Raw genomic sequence first — 24,959 nt, 5'->3', positions numbered from 1 at the left:
GAGTACAGAAGAGGGCTGAGCACGCACCCTTGTGGGGCCCCAGTGTTGAGGATCAGTGGGGTGGAGATGTTGTTACCTACCCACACCACCTGGGGGTGGCCCGTCAGGAACTCCAGGACCCAGGTGCACAGGGCAGGGTCGAGACCCAGGGTCTCGAGCTTAATGATGAGTTTTGAGGGTACTGTGGTGTTAAATGTTGAACAGCATTCTTACATGCTTGCGTCGTCTGTGGACCTTTTGGGGTGGGAAGTAAATTGGAGTGGGTCTAGGGTGTCAGGCAGGGTGAAGGTGATATGATCCTTGACTAGTCTCTCAAAGCACTTCATGATGATAGAAGTGAGTGCTACGGGGCGATAGTCATTTAGTTCAGTTACCTTAGCTTTCTTGGGAACAGGAACAATGGTGGCCCTCTTGAAGCATGTGGGAACAGCAAATCAAATCAAATCAAATGTATTTATATATCCCTTCATACATCAGCTGATATCTCAAAGTGCTGTACAGAAACCCAGCCTAAAACCCCAAACAGCAAGCAATGCAGGTGTAGAAGCACGGTGGCTAGGAAAACTCCATAGAAAGGCCAAAACCTAGGAAGAAACTTAGAGAGGAACCAGGCTATGTGGGGTGGCCAGTCCTCTTCTGGCTGTGCCGGGTGGAGATTATAACAGAACATGGCCAAGATGTTAAAATGTTCATAAATGACCAGCATGGTCGAATAATAATAAGGCAGAACAGTTGAAACTGGAGCAGCAGCAAGCCAGGTGGACTGGGGACAGCAAGGAGTCATCATGTCATGTAGTCCTGGGGCATGGTCCTAGGGCTCAGGTCCTCCGAGAGAGAGAAAGAAAGAGAGGAAGAAAGAAGGAGAGAACGCACACTTAGATTCACACAGGACACCGAATAGGACAGGAGAAGTACTCCAGACATAACAAACTGACCCCAGCCCCTCGACACATAAACTACTGCAGCATAAATACTGGAGGCTGAGACAGGAGGGGTCAGGAGACACTGTGGCCCCATCCGAGGACACCCCCGGACAGGGCCAAACAGGAAGGATATAACCCCACCCACTTTGCCAAAGCACAGCCCCCACACCACTAGAGGGATATCTTCAACCACCAACTTACCATCCTGAGACAAGGCTGAGTATAGCCCACAAATGGAACAACCCAAGGGGGGGGCGCCAACCCAGACAGGATGACCACATCAGTGAATCAACCCACTCAGGTGACGCACCCCTTCCAGGGACTGCATGAGAGAGCCCCAGTAAGCCAGTGACTCAGCCCCTGTAATAGGGTTAGAGGCAGAGAATCCCAGTGGAAAGAGGGGAACCGGCCAGTCAGAGACAGCAAGGGCGGTTTGTTGCTCCAGAGCCTTTCCGTTCACCTTCCCACTCCTGGGCCAGACTACACTCAATCATATGACCCACTGAAGACAATTAGGAGGGACAATTAGGAGGCCTGCGTCTTGTGACCGTAGCGTACGTGTAGGTTTGTACGGCAGGACCAAATCAGAGAGATAGGTAGGAGCAAGCCCATGTAATGCTTTGTAGGTTAGCAGTAAAACCTTGAAATCATCCCTCGCTTTGACAGGAAGCCAGTGTAGAGAGGCTAGCACTGGAGTAATATGATCAAATTTTTGGGTTCTAGTCAGGATTCTAGCAGCCGTATTTAGCACCAACTGAAGTTTATTTAGTGCTTTATCCGGGTAGCCGGAAAGTAGAGCATTGCAGTAGTCTAACCTAGAAGTGACAAAAGCATGGATTAATTTTTCTGCATTATTTTTGGACAGAAAGTTTTTGATTTTTGCAATGTTACGTAGATGGAAAAAAGCTGTCCTTGAAATGGTCTTGATATGTTCTTCAAAAGAGAGAACAGGGTCCAGAGTAACGCTGAGGTCCTTCACAGTTTTATTTGAGACGACTGTACAACCATTAAGATTAATTGTCAGATTCAACAGAAGATCTCTTTGTTTCTTGGGACCTAGAACAAGCATCTCTGTTTTGTCCGAGTTTAAAAGTAGAAAGTTTGCAGCCATCCACTTCCTTATGTCTGAAACACATGCTTCTAGCAAGGGCAAGTTTGGGGCTTCACCATGGTTCATTGAAATGTACAGCTGTGTGTCTTCTGCATAGCAGTGAAAGTTAACATTATGTTTTCGAATAACATCCCTGTAACGGCGTTCGTCTGTCGAAAGAGAGTCGGACCAAAATGCAGAGTGGTGGTTACTCATATTCTTTAATAAAGGTGAACGAGACATGAAATAACTTACTCTACAAAAACAACAAACGAAACGTGAAAACCTATTACCCACGAAATCACCCACGAAATACACAGTGAAACCCCGGCTACCTAAATATGGTTCCCAATCAGAGACAACGAGAATCACCTGACTCTGATTGAGAACCGCCTCAGGCAGCCAAACCTATGCTTACACCCCTACTCAGCCGCAATCCCAATGCCTACAAAACCCCAATACGAAACACAACATTTTAAACCCATGTCACACCCTGGCCTGACCAAATATATAACGAAAACACAAAATACTATGTCCAAGGCGTGACAATCCCCAAGAGGTAAAATATATAGTGAAAACAATAGTGGTCCTAAAACGGAACCTTGAGGAACACCGAAATGTACAATTGATTTGTCAGAGGACAAACCATTCACAGAGACAAACTGATATCTTTCCGACAGATAAGATCTGAACCAGGCCAGAACTTATCCGTGTAGACCAATTTGGGTTTCCAATCTCTCCAAAAGAATGTGGTGATCGATGGTATCAAAAGCAGCACTAAGGTCTAGGAGCACGAGGACAAATGCAGAGCCTCGGTCCGATGCCATTAAAATGTCATTTACCACCTTCACAAGTGCCGTCTCAGTGCTATGATGGGGTCTAAAACCAGACTGAAGCATTTTGTATACATTGTTTGTCTTCAGGAAGGTAGTAAGATGCTGCGCAACAGCCTTTTCTAAGAATTTTGAGAGGAATGGAAGATTCGATATAGGCCGATAGTTTTTTTTATATTTTCTGGGTCAAGTTTTGGCTTTTTCAAGAGAGGCTTTATTACTGCCACTTTTAGTGAGTTTGGTACACATCCGGTGGATAGAGAGCCGTTTATTATGTTCAACATAGGAGGGCCAAGCACAGGAAGCAGCTCTTTCAGTAGTTTAGTTGGAATAGGGTCCAGTATGCAGCTTGAAGGTTTAGAGGCCATGATTATTTTCATCATTGTGTCGAGATATAGTACTAAAACACTTGAGCGTCTCTCTTGATCCTAGGTCCTGGGAGAGTTGTGCAGACTCAGGACAACTGAGCTTTGAAGGAATAAACATATTTAAAGAGGAGTCCGTAATTTGCTTTCTAATAATCATAATCTTTTCCTCAAAGAAGTTCATGAATTTATCACTGCTAAAGTGAAAGTCATCCTCAATTGGGGAATGCTGCTTTTTAGTTAGCTTTGCGACAGTATCAAAAAGGAATTTCGGATTGTTCGTATTTTCCTCAATTAAGTTAGAAAAATAGGATGATCGAGCAGCAGTAAGGGCTCTGCGGTACTGCACGGTACTGTCTTTCCAAGCTAGTTGGAAGACTTCCAGTTTGGTGTGGCGCCATTTCCGTTCCAATTTTCTGGAAGCTTGCTTCAGAGCTCGGGTATTTTCTGTGTACCAGGGAGCTAGTTTCTTATGAGAAATGTTTTTAGTTTTTCGGGGTGCAACTGCATCTAGGGTATTGCGCAAGGTTAAATTGAGTTCCTCAGTTAGGTGGTTAACTGATTTTTGTCCTCTGGCGTCCTTGGGTAGACAGAGGGAATCTGGAAGGACATCAAGGAATCTTTGTGTTGTCTGTGAATTTATAGCACGACGTTTGATGTTCCTTGGTTGGGGTCTGAGCAGATTATTTGTTGCAATTGCAAACGTAATAAAATAGTGGTCCTATAGTCCAGGATTATGAGGAAAAACATTAAGATCCACAACATTTATTCCATGGGACAAAACTAGGTCCAGCGTATGACTGTGACAGTGAGTGGGTCCAGAGACATGTTGGACAAAACCCAGCAGCCTGGGATAAGGCTTGATCGAAAATGTCCGTAAACACACCAGGCAGCTGGTCTGCGCATGCTCTGAGGACATGGCTGGGGATGCTGTCTGGGCCTGCAGCCTTGCGAGGGTTAACACGTTAAAATATTTTACTCACATTGGCTCTCTCAACCAGCTTCACCTGGAATGCTTTTCCAACAGTCTTGAAGGAATTCTCACACATGCTGGGCACTTGTTGGCTGCTTTTCCTTCACTTTGCGGTCCAACTCATTCCAAACCATCTCAATTGGGTTGAGGTTGGGTGATTTTGGAGGCCAGGTTATCTAAGCTGCACCATCACTCTCCTTCTTGGTCAAATAGCCCTTACACAGCCTGGAGGTGTGTTGGGTCATTCTCCTGTTGAAAAACAAATGATTGTCCCACTAAGCGCAAACCTGGTGGGATGGTGTATCGCTGCAGAATGCTGTGGTAGCCATGCTGGGTAACTGTGCCTTGAATTCTAAATAAACCACAGACAGTGTCACCAGCAAAGCACCTCCTATATGCTTCACGGATGGAACCACACATGCAGAAATCATCCATTCACCTACTCTGCGTCTCAGAAAGATACGGCCTCATCAGACCAAAGGACAGATTTACACCGGTCTAATGTCCAGTTCTCGTGTTTTCTGGCCCAAGCAATTCTCTTCTTCGTATTGGTGTCCTTTAGTAGTGGTTTCTTTATAGCAATTTGACCATGAAGGCCTGATTCATGCAGTCTCCTCTGAATGGTTGATGTTGAGATGTGTCTGTTACTTGAACTCTGTGAAGCATTTATTTGGGCTGGTAACTCTGATGAACTTATCTTCTGTAGCAGAGGTAACTATGGATCTTCCTTTCTTGTGGCGGTCCTCATGAGAGCCAGTTTCATCATAGAGCCTGATGGTTTTTGCGACTGCACTTGAAGAAACTTTCAAAGTTCTTGACATTTTCCGGACCTTCATGTTAACCTCTCTGAACCACCCATCACGGATCCGGTATAATTATCATCAGCAACGCTGAATAGCGTAGCGCCACAGTCAAATAATATTACTAGAAAATATTAATATTCATGAAACCACAAGTGCAATATTGCAAAACACAGCTTAGCCTTTTGTTAATCCACCTGTCGTCTCAGATTTTGAAATTTTGCTTTACAGCGAAAGCAATACAAGCGTTTGTGTAAGTTTATCGATTGATTGACAAAACAATAAGTACACTTAGCATCAGGTAACTTGGTCACGAAAATCAGAAAAGCAATCAAATTACTCGTTTACCTTTGATGATCTTCGGATGTTTTCACTCACGAGACTCCCAGTTAGACAACAAATGTTTTTTTATATATATTTTTTAAAATATCCAAATATTTAGTTTGGTGCCTTATGCCCAGGAATCCACCGGAAAGAGCGGTCACGACAACGCAGACAAAAAAATTCAAAATTATATCCATAATGTCCACAGAAAAATGTCAAACGGGTTTTATAATCAATCCTCAGGGTGTTTTTCAAATATCTATTCGATAATATATCAACCGGGACAGTTGGCTTTTCACTAGGACCGGGAGTAACAATGGCCGCCTTTCTCTTTTGCGCACAACTCACTCTGAGAGCCCCCACTTATCCACTTCCGCAATGTGGTCGTTCACGCTCATTCTTCAAAATAAATGCCTGAAACTATGTCTAAAGGCTGTTGACACCTTAGGGAAGCCATAGAAAAAAGAATCTGGTTGTTATCCCTTTAAATGGGCAATAGGGATGAGTCACGTTCTGAAATGTATTTCCTTTGTTTTGTCTTTATTTAGTATGGTCAGGGCGTGAGTTGGGGTGGGCAGTCTATGTTTGTTTTTCTATGTTTGGTTTCTGTTTCGGCCTAGTATGGTTCTCAATCAGAGGCAGGTGTCGTTAGTTGTCTCTGACTGAGAATCATACTTAGGTAGCCTGGGTTTCACTGTTGGGTTGTGGGTGTTTGTTTCCGTGTGTGTGTTTGTCGCCACACGGTACTGTTTCGGTTTGGTTATTTCACGTATTCGTTTATTGTTTTTGTATTTCATAGTGTTCCGTGCTTTTCTTATTAAAATCGTCATGGACACTTACCACGCCGCATCTTGGTCCTATCCTTACTCCTCTTCGGACGAAGAGGAGGAAATCTGCCGTTACAGGATGCTTAAGAACAGAGAGGTTTCAAAAACAGGGGCACTTCCCGATTGGATTTTCCTCAGGTTTTAGCCTGCAATATCAGTTCTATTTAACTCACAGACAAAATGTTGGCAGTTTTCAAAACTGTAGAGTGTTTTCTATCATAATCTGTCAATTATATGCATATTCTAGCATCTGGTCCTGAGAAATAGGCCGTTTACTTTGGGAACATTATTTTCCCAAACATAAAAATAGTGCCCCCTAGCTTCAAGAGGTTAAAGTAATGATGGACTGTCGTTTCTTTTTGCTTATTTGAGCTGTTCTTTACAGATTATGGACTTGATATTTTACCAAATAGGTCTATCTTCTCTATACCACCCCTACCTTGTCACAACACAAATGATTGGCTCAAATTAAGAAGGAAAGAAATTCCACAAATTAACCTATAACAAGGCACACCTGTTAATTGAAATGCATTCCAATTCGTTTTGATGTCTTCACTATTATTATATGATGTAGAAAATAGTAAAAATAAGGACCAACCCTTCAATAAGTAGGTGTGTCAAATTCTGACTGGTACTATATACAGGTGAAGTCAGAAGTTTACATACACCTGAACCAAATACATTTAAGCTCAGTTTTTCAGAATTTCTGACATTTAATCCTAGTAACAATTTCCTGTTTTAGGTCAGTTAGGATCACCACTTTATTATTTTAAAATGTCAGAATAATAGTAGAGAGAATGATTCATTTCATGTTTTATTTCTTTCATCACATTCCCAGTGGGTCAGAAGTTTACATACACTCAATTAATATTTGGTAGCATTGCCTTTAAATTGTTTAACTTGGGTCAAACGTTTTGGGTAGCGAAACACTTTTTAAGTTCTGTCCACAAATTTTCTATAGGATTGAGGTCAGGGCTTTGTGATGGCCACTCCGATATATTGACTTTGTTGTCATTAAGCCATTTTGCCACAACGTTGGAGGTATGCTTGGGGTCACTGTCCATTTGGAAGACCCATTTGCGACCAAGCTTTAACTTCCTGACTGATGTCTTGAGATGTTGCTTCAATATATTCACAATTTTCCACCTTCATGATGCCATCTATTTTGTGAATTGCACCAGTCCCTCCTACAGCAAAGCACCCCCACAACATGATGCTGCTACCCCCGTGCTTCATGGTTGGGATGGTGTTCTTCGGCTTGCAAGCCTCCCCCTTTTCCTCCAAACATAATGATGATCATTATGGCCAAACAGTTCTATTTTTGTTTCATCAGACCAAAGGACATTTCTCCAAAAAGTACGATCTTTGTCCCCATGTGCAGTTGCAAACCGTAGTGTGGCTTTTTTGTTTTGCGGTTTTAGAGCAGTGGCTTCTTCCTTTTGTAGCTGTTTCCTCCTGTATCTTCACAAGGTCCTTTGCAGTTGTTCTGGGATTGATTTGCACTTTTCGCACCAAAGTAAGTTCATCTCTACGAGACAGAACGTGTCTCCTTCCTGAGCGGTATGACGGCTGCATGGTCCCTTGGTGTTTATACTTGCGTACTATTGTTTGTACAGATGAACGTGGCACCTTCAGGCGTTTGGAAATTGCTCCCAAGGATGAACCAGACCTATGGAGGTCTACAATTGTTTTTCTGAAGTCTTGGCTGATTTCTTTTGATTTTCCCATGATGTCAAGCAAAGAGGCACTGGGTTTGAAGGTAGGCCTTGAAATACATCCACAGGTACACCTTCAATTGACTGAAATTATGTCAATTAGCCTATCAGATGCTTCTAATGCCATTTCATCGTTTTCTGGAATTTCCCAAGCTGTTTTTATGCACAGTCAACTATTTGTGATCTTCTGACCCACTGGAATTGTGATACAATGAATTGTAAGTGAAATTATCTGTCTGTAAACAATTGTTGGGAAAAAAAACTTGTGTCATGCACAAAGTAGATGTCCTATCCGACTTGCCAAAACTATAGTTTGTTAACAAGACATTTGTGGAGCGGTTGAAAAACTAGTTTTAATGACTGCAACCTAAGTGTATGTAAACTTCCGACTTCAACTGTATCCACTGAAAGCTCACAGTTAGATTAATCTCTTCTTCTCTACAGATTGGGGAGAGATCGCGCTTCTCACTTGTAGCTGTTGTCAATCACAGGGTCTATAATACAAAAGCAGCCCTGCCACACAGATAAGCGAGAGAGAGATTGAGTGCAAGAGAAGAGAAAAGTGAGATAGTGGAGGTTAGAGGAAGGTCAGACCTCCGAATTCTTCCTGTGACTGAAGGAAAATCCCTGTTTTTTGCGTTTGGTTCATTCAGAGATGGGAGAAGTAAGGGCCGGTAAACAAGGTGCTTGAAACAGTGCTGTTTTTATTAGCCATGTTAAACAAATACAATCTAGCTGACTGGCAGTGGAGTGGAAGAAACTCAGGTTGTTTCCGGGTGTTATGAGTGATTTGTGTTCCCTCGTATTATGAGGGATAAAATAGCACTGGCCCTCTCACTAGCTCTGTCTGGGTTGTCATGACCGGGCGTGAGTCAAAGTGAGATGAGGGGTTCCTTAGACACTGATTTAAGGTCAGTTTGGCATTTTCACACTATTAGTATTGACCAGGATTTGGGGAGGTTACGCTGATCCTAGATATATGCCTATGGGTAACTGGGACTCACCCATTGTTCACTAATGACTTGTAGTATAGACAACAGTAGGTTGGCCCCTACAGGGTTAGTTGATTTCAGCTGATCTTAGATCTGTGCCTATGGTCAACTGGCAGTAGTTTCAGACCTTCTAGACCTTCTAGGTAGATAGAGCAGCTGCACCTTGGCTCCCAGGTTACACAGAAACCTGCCCTGGGCCTGCACACACACACCTCATTAACACATCACTCCTGTTATCATTGGATAAAATGATTCTTGCCGACCGACAACCAGAAATTGGGCCTTTGGAAGCGAGGCATTGCTTTTAAACACCCTTAATCTGCATCACAGCTCTGGGGTGTGTATACACTGAGTAAACAAAACATTAAGATCACCTACTCTTTCCATGACATAGACCGACCAGATGAATCCAGGTGAAAGCTATGATCCCTTATTGATGTCACTTGTTAAGTCCACTTCTATCAGTGTAGATGAAGGGAAGGAGAAAGGTTAAAGAAGGATTTTTAAGCCTTGAGACAATGGATACATTGATTGTGTATGTGTCATTGAGAGGGTGAATGGGCAAGACAAAATATTGAAGTGCCTTTGAACGGAGTATGGTAGTAGGTGCCAGGCATAGGGTGTCAAGAACTGCAATGCTGCTGGATTTTTCACGATCAACGGTTTCCTATGTGTATCAAGAATGGTCCACCACCTAAAATACATCCAGCTAACTTGACACAACTGTTCGAAGCATTGGAGTCAACATGGGCCAGCATCCCAGTGGAACGCTTTCAACACCTTTTGAGTCCATGCTCCAACTCAATATTTGGAAGGTGTTCCTAATGTTTGGTATACTCAGTGTGTGTGTGTGTGTGTGTGTGTGTGTGTGTGTGTGTGTGTGTGTGTGTGTGTGTGTGTGTGTGTGTGTGTGTGTGTGTGTGTGTGTGTGTGTGTGTGTGTGTGTGTGTGTGTGTGTGTGTGTGTGTGTGTGTGTGTGTGTGTGTGTGTGTGTGTGTGTGTGGTATAGGTGAGGAGAGGAGTGGAGTGGAGAGTGGGGTAAGTTGAGACATTGTTTAAATATTCAGCATCACTCCGTAGAGAGAAATATAGTATTCTTTCTAACAAAGATATCTACATATATTTCAGGATATGGTGTTTCCCTGGAAATAATCATGTAAACATTATGGTTTTGAAAACATAGCTTGTCTAAAAAAAGTTGTCTCTTTGCAAAAGACTTACCACATGGCCATTGGCTCAATTTACCCCAAGACAAACATTTGGACTAAAGTACCAATCAAAAGTTTGGACACACCTACTCATTCAAGGGGTTTTCTTTATTTTTTTTAACGGTTTTCTACATTGTGGAATAATAGTGAAGACATCAAAACTATGAAATAACACATATGGAATCATGTAATAACCAAAGAAGTGTTAAACAAACAGAGTTTAGATTCTTCAAAGTAGCCACCCTTTGCCTTGATGTCAGCATTACACACTCTTGGCATTCTCTCAACCAGCTTTATGAGGTAGTCACCTAGAATGCTTTTCAATTAACAGGTGTGCCTTGTTAAAAGTTCATTTGTGGAATTTATTTCCTTCTTAATGCATTTGAGCCAATCCGTTGTGTTGTGACAAGGTAGGGGGGTATACAGAAAGATAGCCCTAAGACCAAGTCCATATTCTGGCAAGAACAGCTCAAATAAGCAAAGAGAAACGACAGTCCATCATTACTTTAAGACATGAAGGTCAGTCAATTCGGAAAATGTCAAGAACTTTGAAAGTTTCTTCAAGCGCAGTCGCAAAAACCATCAAGCGCTATGATGAAACTGGCTCTCATGAGGATCGCCACAAGAAAGGAAGACCCATAGTTACCTCTGCTGCAGAGGATAAGTTCATTAGAGTTACCAGCCTCAGATTGCGGCCCAAATAAATGCTTCACGGAGTTCAAGTAACAGACACATCTCAACATCAACCGTTCAGAGGAGACTCAGGCTTTCATGCGTGAATCAGGCCTTCATGGTCGAATTGCTGCAAAGAAACCACTACTAAAGGACACCAATACGAAGAACTGAGTTGCTTGTGCCAGAAAACACGAGAACGGGACATTAGACCGGTGTAAATCTGTCCTTTGGTCTGATGAGTCCAAATGTGAGATGTTGGGCCGTATCTCTGTGAGACGCAGAGTAGGTGAATGGATGATCTCCGCATGTGTGGTTCCCACACTGTCTGTGATTTACTTAGAATTCAAGGCACAGTTACCCAGCATGGCTACCACAGCATTCTGCAGTGATACACCATCCCACCAGGTTTGCGCTTAGTGGGACTATCATTTGTTTTTCTACAGGACAATGACCCAACACACTTCCATGCTGTGTCAGGGCTATTTGACCAAGAAGGAGAGTGATGGTGCTGTGTCAGATGACCTGGCCTCCACAATCACTCGACCTCAACCCAATTGAGATGGTTTGGGATGAGTTGGACTGCAAAGTGAAGGAAAAGCAGCCAACAAGTGCTCAGCATTTGTGTGGGAACTCCTTCAAGACTGTTGGAAAAGCATTCCTCATGAAGCTGGTTGTCATCAAGGCAAAGGGTGGCTATTTTGAAGAATCTCAAATATAAAATATATTTTGATTTGTTTTTACACTTTTTTGGTTTCTCCATTATTCCATATGTGTTATTTCATAGTTTTGATGTCTTCACTATCATTCTACAATGTGAAAAATCGGAAAAATAAAGAAAAACCCCTGAGTGAGTAGGTGTGTTCAAACTTTTGACTGGTACTTTATATTAGCCCACACACCTATAAGGATTCACATTCATGCTAGGCTTAGGACCTCATATTGAAGCTTATATAGACTTCAACTGACTCCATGAAATTATAAACTTTTCCTAAATATTTGGTCAAATGATACAGTTCATTTTGCATATGGTTTCCTACAGACCAGGGTGGCTCAATTTACCCATTTGGCTCAATTTACCCCACTGTCCCCTACTGTGCTAATGTATTAGCCTATAGCAGGAGTTTCAATGGGGTCATGAGGGTAATTGATACGGTAATTTGAATGTAGCTACAGAGTCCAGCTACCTTAGTGATGCTAGGGGGCGTACAGTGCAGTCTCAGCCATACAGACACCATACATGACCTCCCAGTGAACCTGTTTCAGGTTTAGAAGTGACCCCTGTCAGATTCTGTGTCCATGGTTTTCACATTCACACAGAGTGACTCCAGCTTTGAAAGAAGCACATCCGGGCCTATTTTTAGGCCAGATTATCGATTTGCCAATGTTTATATCTCAGATTACACACACTCTGTCATTATGGAAGAGTGGCCTTGTAATTACAAGGCATATTTTTCACAGGGGCTGTTCCACCAAAAACACTTGTGTGCTATACTGTACAGACTACAGAAAGACAATTACACAAAAACACACACACACACACACACACACACACACACACACACACACACACACACACACACACACACACACACACACACACACACACACACACACACACACACACACACACACACACACACACACACACACACACACACACACACACACACACACACACACACACACAGTGTAGCAGCTGCAGGAGGGAACGTCCCTTCCCCTAGGCTCATGGTGGTCACATGTTGGCAGGAGTGAGATTCTGACCCCTCCACCCCCTCACACACACAAACACACACACATGCCCTTCTTTAAAGCTGGGACCCTCCACCCCATCTTTCCAACCACCTAAGCACATTGAGATCTATTTTTCCAGCAAGGTGCCCTATTTTGCTGCGTGTTTCCTTGTAGCCTGTTCTTCCATCAAGCTCCAATGGGACAGACAGTATTATTTTCTGAAAGTTGGCGAGGGGTGGCATGGTGCCAGCCAGGACGGCGTGCCAAGCTAGGCCCTCACAGCTGGCTGAACACAGGAGAGGAGCCTAGCCCTGGCAGCGTGACTCTCCGAGAGGTCTCCCTTATCCTGCCAAATCAGCCCCAGTGGGTATTGAACGCAGCCTTTGTGAGATGTTCATTCTTAGCCTTGTTCTTCATAGACACCCGCACTGGAGCCTAATTTCAAGACTATGTGATATTGAGTTGCATTCAAAAGCTAAATCAATGTCTCTTGTGGAGAGAGACTTAACGGTTTTCAACCATCATTTCCTAATGCGGATCAACGGTCCGTTGTTTATTGTATATAAATAAAACCCACAGAAGTGAAACGACGGAATCTGTACACATGACGGCAATATTCCACCCTGGCCAGACTGTTTTCCTGTCTGAGAAAATCTATCCTCTGTGTCCTTGGTGTGTCTTCGCGTCTGTTTAAAGATCCCTCTCCCCGGTGCAGTGGGGTTGTCCTTTTTACTGCTCATCGATAGATTGAACAAACGTCCTATTTGACAAGGTTGACTGCCTCACTCCCCCAGCCCTCTGATAGGCAACATAAACGTGTTACATTCCATCAAATGAAATTGAGAAGATGTCAGACACTGACTGTGCTCCAGTGATTGACCCTGACACAATTTCTCCCCCTTCTTCTCTCGCTCCTTGTCTTCCCTTCATTTTCTCTGTTGCTCTCTCTTAATCTCTCCCTCCCTCCTCTCCTTTTCTCTCTTTCTCACACATGCCTATTTGGGTGTCATACAATAAGAGTATATTCATTTTACAACGACTATGGTGGAGACAATATGATTGATATGAGTAGAACAGTTACAGCACTGCCTAGTAGCAGTGGATTTATTCCCGGTTACGGGGCAGAAATCAGCCCTGTTAGCAGGAATGCAATAGAGCTCCAGGTTACAGTATACTAATATAATAACACTCTGTCTCTCTTTGTGTATTGTAATTCAATGGACTTTATTGATACTAATTACAGTGTACAGAAGTAATAATAACACACTCTTTCTCTTCTGCTCCAGGCAGAGCTGACGGGCATCAAGTGGAGGTGCTACAGCTTCCGCGGCGGGGGCGAGTACGGGCCAGTGATCTCGGCACCAGCCCAAGACGACCCGGTGCTGCGCAGCTTCATGCGCTGCGTGCAGGCCAACCTCCTGTGTGTGTGGCGCCGCAAAGTCAAGCCTGACGTCAAGGAGCTGTGGATCTTCTGGTGGGGCGACGAGCCCAACCTCTCTGACGTCATCCATCACGAGCTGGAAGGTGAGCTGCACATCTTCTGGGTCTGTACGTGTTAGAAATTGTGACAGAATCTGAGATTTTATGTTTAGTATTGTTTGTTGTGTAGCATTGTGTTGTCTGGTGTGATGTACTGTGTCATGTTGTGTAGCATTGTACTGGCTCAGGAGAGTCTATGTGATGAAGCACACAGTAACAGACTACCTAAGTGGATTTGTCTTGCCGTTGTTCGGATCCTTGCGTGTCTGTGTGTGTGCATTACCCAAAGATATCTCAACCTAAAGAGTACCACTGTCAGCACTATCACCTCTATTTATAGAAGCATTTGCATTATCTGGCTGCACATGTGCAGCAGGGAACCCTAGCTTATTGACTAAGCCAGGAGAAGAGAGTGAAAAGAGAGGGAACGAGAGGAAGGAGAGAAGCATTGGTTTATGGAAAGGTTTGGGTACTATAGCAGAGAGAGGAGAGGATGAGAGATAGAGGGGAGGTGAGGAGAGGAGGATGGGGAAGATAGAGGGGAGGTGAGGCGAGGAGGAAGGGGAAGATAGAGGGGAGGTGAGGAGAGGAGGATGGGGAAGAGAGAGGAGAGGTGAGGCGAGGAGGAAGGGGAAGATAGAGGGGAGGTGAGGAGAGGAGGATGGGGAAGATAGAGGGGAGGTGAGGAGGAGAGGAGGATGGGGAAGAGAGAGGAGAGGTGAGGCGAGGCGAGGCGAGGAGGAAGGGGAAGATAGAGGGGAGGTGAGGAGAGGAGGATGGGGGAAGAGAGAGGAGAGGTGAGGCGAGGAGGAAGGGGAAGATAGAGGGGAGGTGAGGAGAGGAGGATGGGGAAGAGAGAGGAGAGGTGAGGCGAGGAGGAAGGGGAAGATAGTGGGGAGGTGAGGAGAGGAGGATGGGGAAGAGAGAGGAGAGGTGAGGCGAGGAGGAAGGGGAAGATAGAGGGGAGGTGAGGCGAGGAGGAAGGGGAAGATAGTGGGGAGGTGAGGAGAGGAGGATGGGGAAGAGAGAGGAGAGGTGAGGCGAGGAGGAAGGGGAAGATAGAGGGGAGGTGAGGCGAGGAGGAAGGGGAAGAGAGAGGAGAGGTGAGGCGAGGAGGAAGGGGGTGGTGTAGTGGCGAGTTAGAGATGTGATGAGAAGACAGAAAAGGTGACATGAATGAACAGTGATGCCTTTGTATGGATCAACGTCGCTGGATCTTGTTTAGGAGTTTGTTTAACTTGTTTGGGTGTGTGTCTTCCCTGCTGTGGTGTAAACGGACTGTACATCATGAAATCACACATTTGTAACCTCTACTGTATCCATTGTTGTTGTTGGCTATTTCAACACTAGGAAGTGAGTTTATTTTGAGATACACATTATCCCGGAGATATTGACAGACAACGCTTCAGTGAAAGAAAAATTCAGAAAGTGTGTCCATCTTGGAAAAGTAGTGAAATGCATTAATATGTGCAAAGTTACAGCTATTGATATTTATGAGCATCTGGATTGTTAATAAGAATTTCTTGTGATCCTCTTGACATGCCCAATTAAACAAAGGATATGTTGTTTCAGGAGGATTGTTTATAAAATCATCAAAAGCCACAGAGAGAGAAACATTCACTCTGCATCACATTATGATAATATTCTTCACAACATGTCACACGTCTACCCTCTTTTACAATATTTGCCTTGAGTGAGCCTTATTAATAATAGTAGACAATACAGCACTTTAGAAGTGAGAAATGAATCGCTAATTAAGGGGTAGATTCATTCTTTGCTAATTAATTTGCAGTTATAATGTGGAATCCGTTAAATTGTGTGATGGGGGACTGGAAGAACAATCGTAGTGTCCCTTTTGGTATCCGAGGGGGGCATCATATCCCTGTTTCTTTAGGGCTGCAGTGACTCTCTCTCTCTCTCTCTCTCTCTCTCTCTCTCTCTCTCTCTCTCTCTCTCTCTCTCTCTCTCTCTCTCTCTCTCTCTCTCTCTCTCTCTCTCCACACAGCCTCTCTCTCCTGTCTCTCTCTCTCCTGTCTCTCTCTCTCTCTCTCTCTCTCTCTCTCTCTCTCTCTCTCTCTCTCTCTCTCTCTCTCTCTCTCTCTCTCTCTCTCTCTCTCTCTCTCTCTCTCTCTCTCTCTCTCTCTCTCTCTCCCTCTCTCACACAGACTCTCTCTCCTGTCTCTTGTTCTCTTTCTCTCTCTGTCTGTCCTCACACAGTCTCTCCACAGACTCTCTCTCCTCTCTCTTGTCTCTCTCTCTCTCTCTGTCTCTCTCTCTCTCTCTCTCTCTCTCTCTCTCTCTCTCTCTCACAGACTCTCTCTCCTGTCTCTTGTTCTCTTTCTCTCTCTGTCTGTCTCTCCTCACACAGTCTCTCCTCTCTCTCTCTCTCTCTCTCTCTCCTCTCTCTCTCTCTCTCTCTCTCTCTCTCTCTCTCTCTCTCTCTCTCTCTCTCTCTCTCTCTCTCTCTCTCTCTCTCTCTCTCTCTCTCTCTCTCTCTCTCTCTCTCTCTCTCTCTCTCTCTCTCTCTCTCTCTCTCTCTCTCTCCCTCTCCACACAGACTCTCTCTCCTGTCTCTTGTTCTCTTTCTCTCTCTGTCTGTCCTCACACAGTCTCTCCTCTCTCTCTCTCTCTCTCTCTCTCTCTCTCTCTCTCTCTCTCTCTCTCTCTCTCTCTCTCTCTCTCTCTCTCTCTCTCTCTCTCTCCTCTCCACACAGACTCTCTCTCCTGTCTCTTGTTCTCTTTCTCTCTCTGTCTGTCCTCACACAGTCTCTCCTCTCTCTCTCTCTCTCTCTCTCTCTCTCTCTCTCTCTCTCTCTCTCTCTCTCTCTCTCTCTCTCTCTCTCTCTCTCTCTCTCTCTCTCTCTCTCTCTCTCTCTCTCTCTCTCTCTCTCTCTCTCTCTCTCTCTCTCTCTCTCTCTCTCTCTCTCTCTCTCTCTCTCTCTCTCTCTCTCTCTCTCTCTCTCTCTCTCTCTCTCTCTCTCTCTCTCTCTCTCTCTCTCTCTCTCTCTCTCTCTCTCTCTCTCTCTCTCTCTCTCTCTCTCTCTCTCTCTCTCTCTCTCTCTCTCTCTCTCTCTCTCTCTCTCTCTCTCTCTCTCTCTCTCCCTCTCTCTCTCTCTCTCCCTCTCTCCACACAGTCTCTCTCTCCTGTCTATTGTTCTCTTTCTCTCTCTCTCTGTCCCCACACAGTCTCTCTCCTCTCTATCTCTCTATCTCTCTATCTCTCTCTCTATCTCTCTCTCTCTCTCTCTCTCTCTCTCTCTCTCTCTCTCTCTCTCTCTCTCTCTCTCTCTCTCTCTCTCTCTCTCTCTCTCTCTCTCTCTCTCTCTCTCTCTCTCTCTCTCTCTCTCTCTCTCTCTCTCTCTCTCTCTCTCTCTCTCTCTCTCTCTCTCTCTCTCTCTGAGGCTGGGCCAACGCCTGATCCGGAGATTACATAAAGCAACAGCATCTATGTCTCTGATGCATTTAATGAAATGAGATGGAATGCTGAGAGGAGGAGGAGGACAGCATGAGGTTAGTCCACTAATCTCCAGGCTTGTCGTTAATCGCCACTGGGCCACACTCATCGATTCTCATCACTGGCCAAAATAGTGTATGCAGGAGAAAACAGTGTGGTGCTACTGCTGACTGCATAACCTCTGTAGGATTTCACTCTCCACTGCTGCAGAGGCAGTCCACCAGCTCAGTGGTTGCTCTTAGCAGGGGATGCCTGTGTCCTCTCTCTGTATCTGTGTGTGTGTTTTATGGCAGGGAGCAGGGAGGGAAGGCAGGGCTTCCTGCTTATCAGATGAAGCGTGGGAGAAAATAAAGCAGAGGTTTTACGTGTGTGACGAACGGTCAGTGCAGAGCGTTGGACTGCTATACTGTGGCCTCCGTTACCCAGATATCCAGTCCACCTCACTCGGTCACTCACAAACCAAACATACTTACCCCCTTCATCCCTCCATTCCTCTGAATCAGCTCTGAACTCAAGGGTTTCCAGACCTTGGTTGACCCACCATCCCCTCTCCCCTCCTCTAATCTCCTCTCCCTCTCTTCTCCCCCTGCAATTCTTCCTCCATTATTCCCTGGCATGTCTCCACACAGAGACCTCTGTGCAGCTGGCCCGGGAGACACATGGAGCCAAAGGTCGAGGGTCTTGAATAGAGCGCAGGACAAAAACATTGTAATGGGCTGGCTGGGGACACCTCTGTCTCTGGGAGGGAGACCAGAGATAATGCTTTTGAGGGGGAAAAACTATTTAGCCCCCACGTTTTGATACGGTTTTGTTAAAGATGAGGAGATATGGTTTAGATAAAGATGAGGAGATATGGTGTAGATAAAGATGAGGAGATATTGTATAGATAAAGATGAGGAGATATGGTGTAGATAAAGATGAGGAGATATGGTGTAGATAAAGATGAGGAGATATGGTGTAGATAAAGATGAGGAGATATGGTGTAGATAAAGATGAGGAGATATTGTATAGATAAAGATGAGGAGATATGGTGTAGATAAAGATGAGGAGATATGGTATAGATAAAGATGAGGAGATATTGTATAGATAAAGATGAGGAGATATGATGTAGATAAAGATGAGGAGATATTGTATAGATAAAGATGAGGAGATATGATGTAGATAAAGATGAGGAGATATGATGTAGATAAAGATGAGGAGATATGATGTAGATAAAGATGAGGAGATATGGTATAGATAAAGATGAGGAGATATGATGTAGATAAAGATGAGGAGATATGATGTAGATAAAGATGAGGAGATATGGTTTAGATAAAGATGAGGAGATATGATGTAGATAAAGATGAGGAGATATGGTGTAGATAAAGATGAGGAGATATGGTATAGATAAAGATGAGGAGATATGGTGTAGATAAAGATGAGGAGATATGGTTTAGATGGAGATATGGTGTAGATAAAGATGAGGAGATATGGTTTAGATAAAGATGAGGAGATATGATGTAGATAAAGATGAGGAAATATGGTATAGATAAAGATGAGGAGATATGGTATAGATAAAGATGAGGATATATGGTGTAGATAAAGATGAGGAGATATGGTGTAGATAAAGATGAGGAGATATGGTATAGATAAAGATGAGGAGATATGGTGTAGATAAAGATGAGGAGATATGGTTTAGATGGAGATATGGTGTAGATAAAGATGAGGAGATATGGTTTAGATAAAGATGAGGAGATATGATGTAGATAAAGATAAAGATAGATAAAGATGAGGAGATATGGTATAGATAAAGATGAGGAGATATGGTATAGATAAAGATGAGGAGATATGGTGTAGATAAAGATGAGGAGATATGGTGTAGATAAAGATGAGGAGATATGGTGTAGATAAAGATGAGGAGATATGGTGTAGATAAAGATGAGGAGATATTGTATAGATAAAGATGAGGAGATATGGTGTAGATAAAGATGAGGTGATATGGTTTAGATAAAGATGAGGAGATATGGTTTAGATAAAGATGAGGAGATATGGTGTATCTAATGATGATTTCATGAAATAATGGACATTTCCTAATCTGCCTGGTTTTTTTTTACAGTGCAATATTATGTAATAATATTATGCAATATTAATTACAGTGATACCATTGCATACTCTATGTCCACATTTAGATTTTGAAGTGGTAATCAGGTTGATGATGTACTGTATTTCATGATAATGGCATTATTCATAGCTTGTATTTTCAGTATGGAATATCAGGTTTTCAGAAAACATGTAATTGACAAAAGAGCTCCAGTAATATCATTTCTCTGTTTAATCCGGATGATGGAATCCGCCACTAGAAGGATTGACCTCTGACCTAGCCCATGGTCACTGTGTGGTGTGCAGAGAGTTGCCATGTGAGCCAGATGTAATATGCTGTTACACCACTGCAACATTTACACAGTTTTCGCTTCAAGGAGTACATAATGGGGAATGAGGTCAATTCATATTTATTCAGTTACTGGCACAGAATTTTACTCTGCATTTGAATGTTTTTATAGGGATATTAAAGTTGCTGATTATTAAGGTAATTAAGGTAATTATTTAGATAGTGTGTTCAGGTGTCAGTGTCTCAGGCTCTCTCCCACGGCTCTGTATGCCATTGTCATTGGCTCAATGTCGAACCAGTGGAGTGTTTAAACATCATGCCCAATACATACAGCTGTGATTAGCCTCCCCAGGGTCCTAAGACCTGGTGGAATTGCCCTATATTTTCACTCTCTCAATAATACTGCTTTATGAGAATCTCATATTACGTTTTTCTTTTTTGGTAGCATGGGGACGGGGTAATCTGATCTAGAAATGGATTTTGGTGAAGGGACAGTCAGATGTAGTTCTGGGCCTTTGCCTGTGGAGGAGAAGTGATTTATCAGTATGTGCTGTGCCCTACCGTGTGGGTTGTGTCATGCATGAGCAGCCTGAGAGGCGGTGATGCGCCGTACTGTGAGATGAGTCACTCTGTGTCCACGAACATGCGGTCAGGACCTTGTAGCACACTGACTATCTTAACCTACAGTGCTGCTACTGTAATTATTACATTTGACTGTGTGGTTATTTGATGATTAGGACTGTTTGTGTTCATTGTGGAACTGTTGATGTTTGTGTTTCCATGACTCCCATAACCCAGTTTGCCCTGTCTGTGGGCTCTGCTTTGCCAGACCTTGGACTCACATTGTAATATCTGAACCCCTTCACTGGTCTAGAGTCAGATGTGTTGTTTACCTCTTAATGGTTGACAATGGGACTGTGGTGTGTAGATCAGTTTTCAAGGTGAAGTCTGATAATAATGAATGAGGGCCTTTGGAAGGTACACTGTATGACAACATGGTGGGCTCCACTGTGTGACAACATGGTGGGCTCCACTGTACGACAACATGGTGGGCATGCTGACAACATGGGGGCACTATGACAACATGATGGACAACATGGTGATGTTGAGCACCAACATGGTGGGCAGTGGTGGGCTCCTGTTCAACTCCCACCCGAACAGCATGTGGGCCAAAGTGAGCATGCTGAAGGGCACTATGACCTGGGGATGAGCACCAACCAGAACAGCATTCCAAAGGATTCATCTCATCACGTCAGGATCAGGAGCCACATCAGCTTGTTCATTCAGGTGTCATGAATGTGGAAAGAACATTCAACACGTTATTGAATTAGTACAGTTAGGCTACTGTAACTTTAACCAAATGCGTATGCTCAAATTCATCCCAATTGTAAAAACACTGTAGTAGAGAGGACACTTTTCATTATCTGACGAGAACATTTCTTCCAGGCTTCTCCGGTGTATTTTGATTTGCCCAGCAGTAATGAGAGCAAATGAAGAAAGCAGCAAATGGAAAGTAGGTGATGAAAGGTGTTGATAAAGAAAAGGATTGTTATCAGTAGGATGGGATGGCGTAACAAAGATCTTAACACAACAAGTGGATTAGACTGACAATTCTAAGAAAAATAATCAATGATAACGAAATAAAGAGAGAGATGGCTGGCGGCTTCTCATTCACAACAACAGCATGGAAAGCCGTGCCAGATAGCAGACAGACACGTGTCCTCTGTCAGAGCAGAGCGCTGGAGCTAGGGGCTATGGACCTCAGGAGAGAGCCGCCTGCAATGCTTTGTGAAACCCCAGGGGTTGTGTGTTTGTGTGTGTGTTTGCTTGTGTGTGTTTGTGTGCGTGTGCATGTGTGTGCGTGCGTGTGTGTGTGTGTCCACAATTGGCAGGAGTTTCTGTGTTGCCAGAGGTCATAAGGTTCCCAGTTAATTGTTCTCTGAAATAAACGAGGCCAAATTTGTGTGTGTACTTGAGTGCTGGAGGAAGGATGACCTCTGTCTCCACCAGTCCTATCTCACTGTGATCACATAATCTTCTGTGTTCAGTCTGTACTATACCAAGGTCCTGCTCACTGCTGTCCACTGCTGCCCACTGCCCACCACCTGCTCCACTTGCTGGAATGGCATTAGATTAGTGCATATGATTATCGTGGCTATATATCTCTTTATATGACTATAATTTTCAGTGCTGGCTAAGATTCTACTAGTAGTTTTATTTTGTTGCTGCCGTCCTAGTCTCCCTTGAAAAATAGATTTTTCATCTGTATTTATAAAGGACAATAAATACAACATAAGGTTTGTGTTATTTCTCATTGATGAAAAAATATTCACTTTAATGTACCCAGCTAGTGTCTCTGATTAAATGTTAAAGTTGTTTCGGAGGAAGATCATACCCAGTATGGAGGATTCTCAACGTTGTTTCAGATGAAGATCATACACAGTATAGAGGATTCTCAATGTTGTTTCAGATGAAGATCGTACACAGTATTGGGGATTCTCAATGTTGTTTCAGATGAAGATCATACACAGTATGGAGGATTCTCAATGTTGTTTCAGATGAAGATCATACACAGTATGGAGCGCTCTCAATGTTGTTTCAGATGAAGATCGTACACAGTATGGAGGATTCTCAACGTTGTTTCAGATGAAGATCATACACAGTATAGAGGATTCTCAACGTTGTTTCAGATGAAGATCATACACAGTATAGAGGATTCTCAACGTTGTTTCAGATTAAGATCATACACAGTATGGAGGATTCTCAACGTTGTTTCAGATGAAGATCATACACAGTATGGAGGATTCTCAACGTTGTTTCAGATGAAGATCATACACAGTATGGAGGATTCTCAACGCTGTTTCAGATGAAGATCATACACAGTATGGAGGATTCTCAACGTTGTTTCAGATGAAGATCATACACAGTATGGAGGATTCTCAACGTTGTTTCAGATGAAGATCATACACAGTATGGAGGATTCTCAACGCTGTTTCAGATGAAGATCATACACAGTATGTAAGATTCTCAATGTTGTTTCAGATGAAGATCATACACAGTATGGAGGATTCTCAACGTTGTTTCAGATGAAGGTCAGTAGAGCATGGCGCTTGTAACGTATGGGTTCGAGGGACCACCCATTCACACATGACAACGTTGTTTCAAATGATATATTATTATTATTATATTATACACAGAAGATCATACACAGTATAGAGGATTCTCAACGTTGTTTCAGATGAAGATCATACACAGTATAGAGGATTCTCAACGTTGTTTCAGATGAAGATCATACACAGTATGGAGGATTCTCAACGTTGTTTCAGATGAAGATCATACACAGTATAGAGGATTCTCAACGTTGTTTCAGATGAAGATCATACACAGTATGGAGGATTCTCAACGTTGTTTCAGATGAAGATCATACACAGTATGGAGGATTCTCAACGTTGTTTCAGATGAAGATCATACACAGTATGGAGGATTCTCAACGTTGTTTCAGATGAAGATCATACACAGTATGGAGGATTCTCAATGTTGTTTCAGATGAAGATCATACACAGTATGGAGGATTCTCAACGTTGTTTCAGATGAAGATCATACACAGTATGGAGGATTCTCAACGTTGTTTCAGATGAAGATCATACACAGTATGGAGGATTCTCAACATTGTTTCAAATGAAGATCATACCCAGTATGGAGGATTCTCAACGTTGTTTCAGATGAAGATCATACACAGTATGGAGGGCTCTCAATGTTGTTTCAAATGAAGGTCATACACAGTATGGAGGATTCTCAACGTTGTTTCAAATGAAGATCATACCCAGTATGGAGGATTCTCAACGTTGTTTCAGATGAAGATCATACACAGTATGGAGGGCTCTCAATGTTGTTTCAAATGAAGATCATACACAGTATGGAGGATTCTCAACGTTGTTTCAGATGAAGATCATACACAGTATGGAGGATTCTCAACGTTGTTTCAGATGAAGATCATACACAGTATGGAGGATTCTCAACGTTGTTTCAGATGAAGATCATACACAGTATGGAGGATTCTCAACGTTGTTTCAGATGAAGATCATACACAGTATGGAGGATTCTCAATGTTGTTTCAGATGAAGATCATACACAGTATGGAGGATTCTCAACGTTGTTTCAGATGAAGATCATACACAGTATGGAGGATTCTCAATGTTGTTTCAGATGAAGATCATACACAGTATGGAGGATTCTCAACGTTGTTTCAAATGAAGATCATACCCAGTATGGAGGATTCTCAACGTTGTTTCAGATGAAGATCATACACAGTATGGAGGGCTCTCAATGTTGTTTCAAATGAAGGTCATACACAGTATGGAGGGCTCTCAACGTTGTTGCAACGTTGGGATGTACAGGCATTGCTCATGTGTCTATGGACAGAATGAAGTGTCATTATCTAATTAGTCCATTACCATTCTGTTCTTTTCTCCCCCCTCCTTCCTCTACCTATCCTGCTGTCTGAGACACAGCCATTGTTTCAGTGATCTCACTGCCATACATCATGTGCTGAATATAGCTCCTTGAGCAAATCAATGATCGAAATAAAGAGATAACGAACAAATGGAGGGAGGAATAAAAACACTGGGCTCTTCCCTTTTGCCAGTTTTGTATTTTTCTTCCCCTCAATATGTTATTTTGTCTTTCCGTCTACAGCCAGTTGAATGTTATAGACAGCTGCTGGGAGATGTGACCTAGGCATTACCGAGGTGAAATGCCAGACAGTGTTGCTTTCCCCCCTCCTAGTCATAGTGGGCTGGACTTTACCTACCTGCAGTGCACACATAGCCACGGTGGGATTTGATGCCCCTAAACAAATTATATTCAGTCTAAACACTGTTAACAGATCTTGTCTGGAACCACATTGAAAGTTTAACGGGGAATGGTGTGTCTGTGCTTTGGCAGGATATCCTGTTCATGTTTCTGACTGGGGCCTGATAAGGTGTGTGTGGGAGAGTGTTTTCAGAGAAGTGTTGTTGTGCTGCTAGGAAAGCATTCATGAAGGTAGAGATGTGAAGAGGGGTGGAGGTTGGATGAAAGAGGCAAGGTCAACAAGGCAACAGTCCAGTAGAAGTAATGGGTCAACCCCAGGAAGGGGCTGAACGAGGGGGAACCACTGCTGCTGTATGGGCTGGAAAGAAACATGTTCAGGATATACAA

The 24,959-nt window shown here is 43.4% G+C and overlaps 1 protein-coding gene across 1 annotated transcript in view; it reads left to right on the top strand.

Moving 5' to 3' along the window:
* LOC124048969 (mediator of RNA polymerase II transcription subunit 13-like) overlaps positions 1-24,959 on the top strand; it is a 148,173-nt gene that overhangs the window by 13,612 nt on the left and 109,602 nt on the right. The window contains 1 exon segment of the mRNA XM_046370203.1: positions 13,746-13,983. Within this exon segment, the coding sequence (XP_046226159.1) occupies positions 13,746-13,983 (238 nt within the window).

This window comes from Oncorhynchus gorbuscha, linkage group LG11, assembly GCF_021184085.1.
Source record: "Oncorhynchus gorbuscha isolate QuinsamMale2020 ecotype Even-year linkage group LG11, OgorEven_v1.0, whole genome shotgun sequence".
Lineage (NCBI taxonomy): Eukaryota > Metazoa > Chordata > Actinopteri > Salmoniformes > Salmonidae > Oncorhynchus > Oncorhynchus gorbuscha.
Note: the sequence above shows the minus strand (reverse complement) of the source record. Positions and strands in the feature narration are given on the sequence as shown.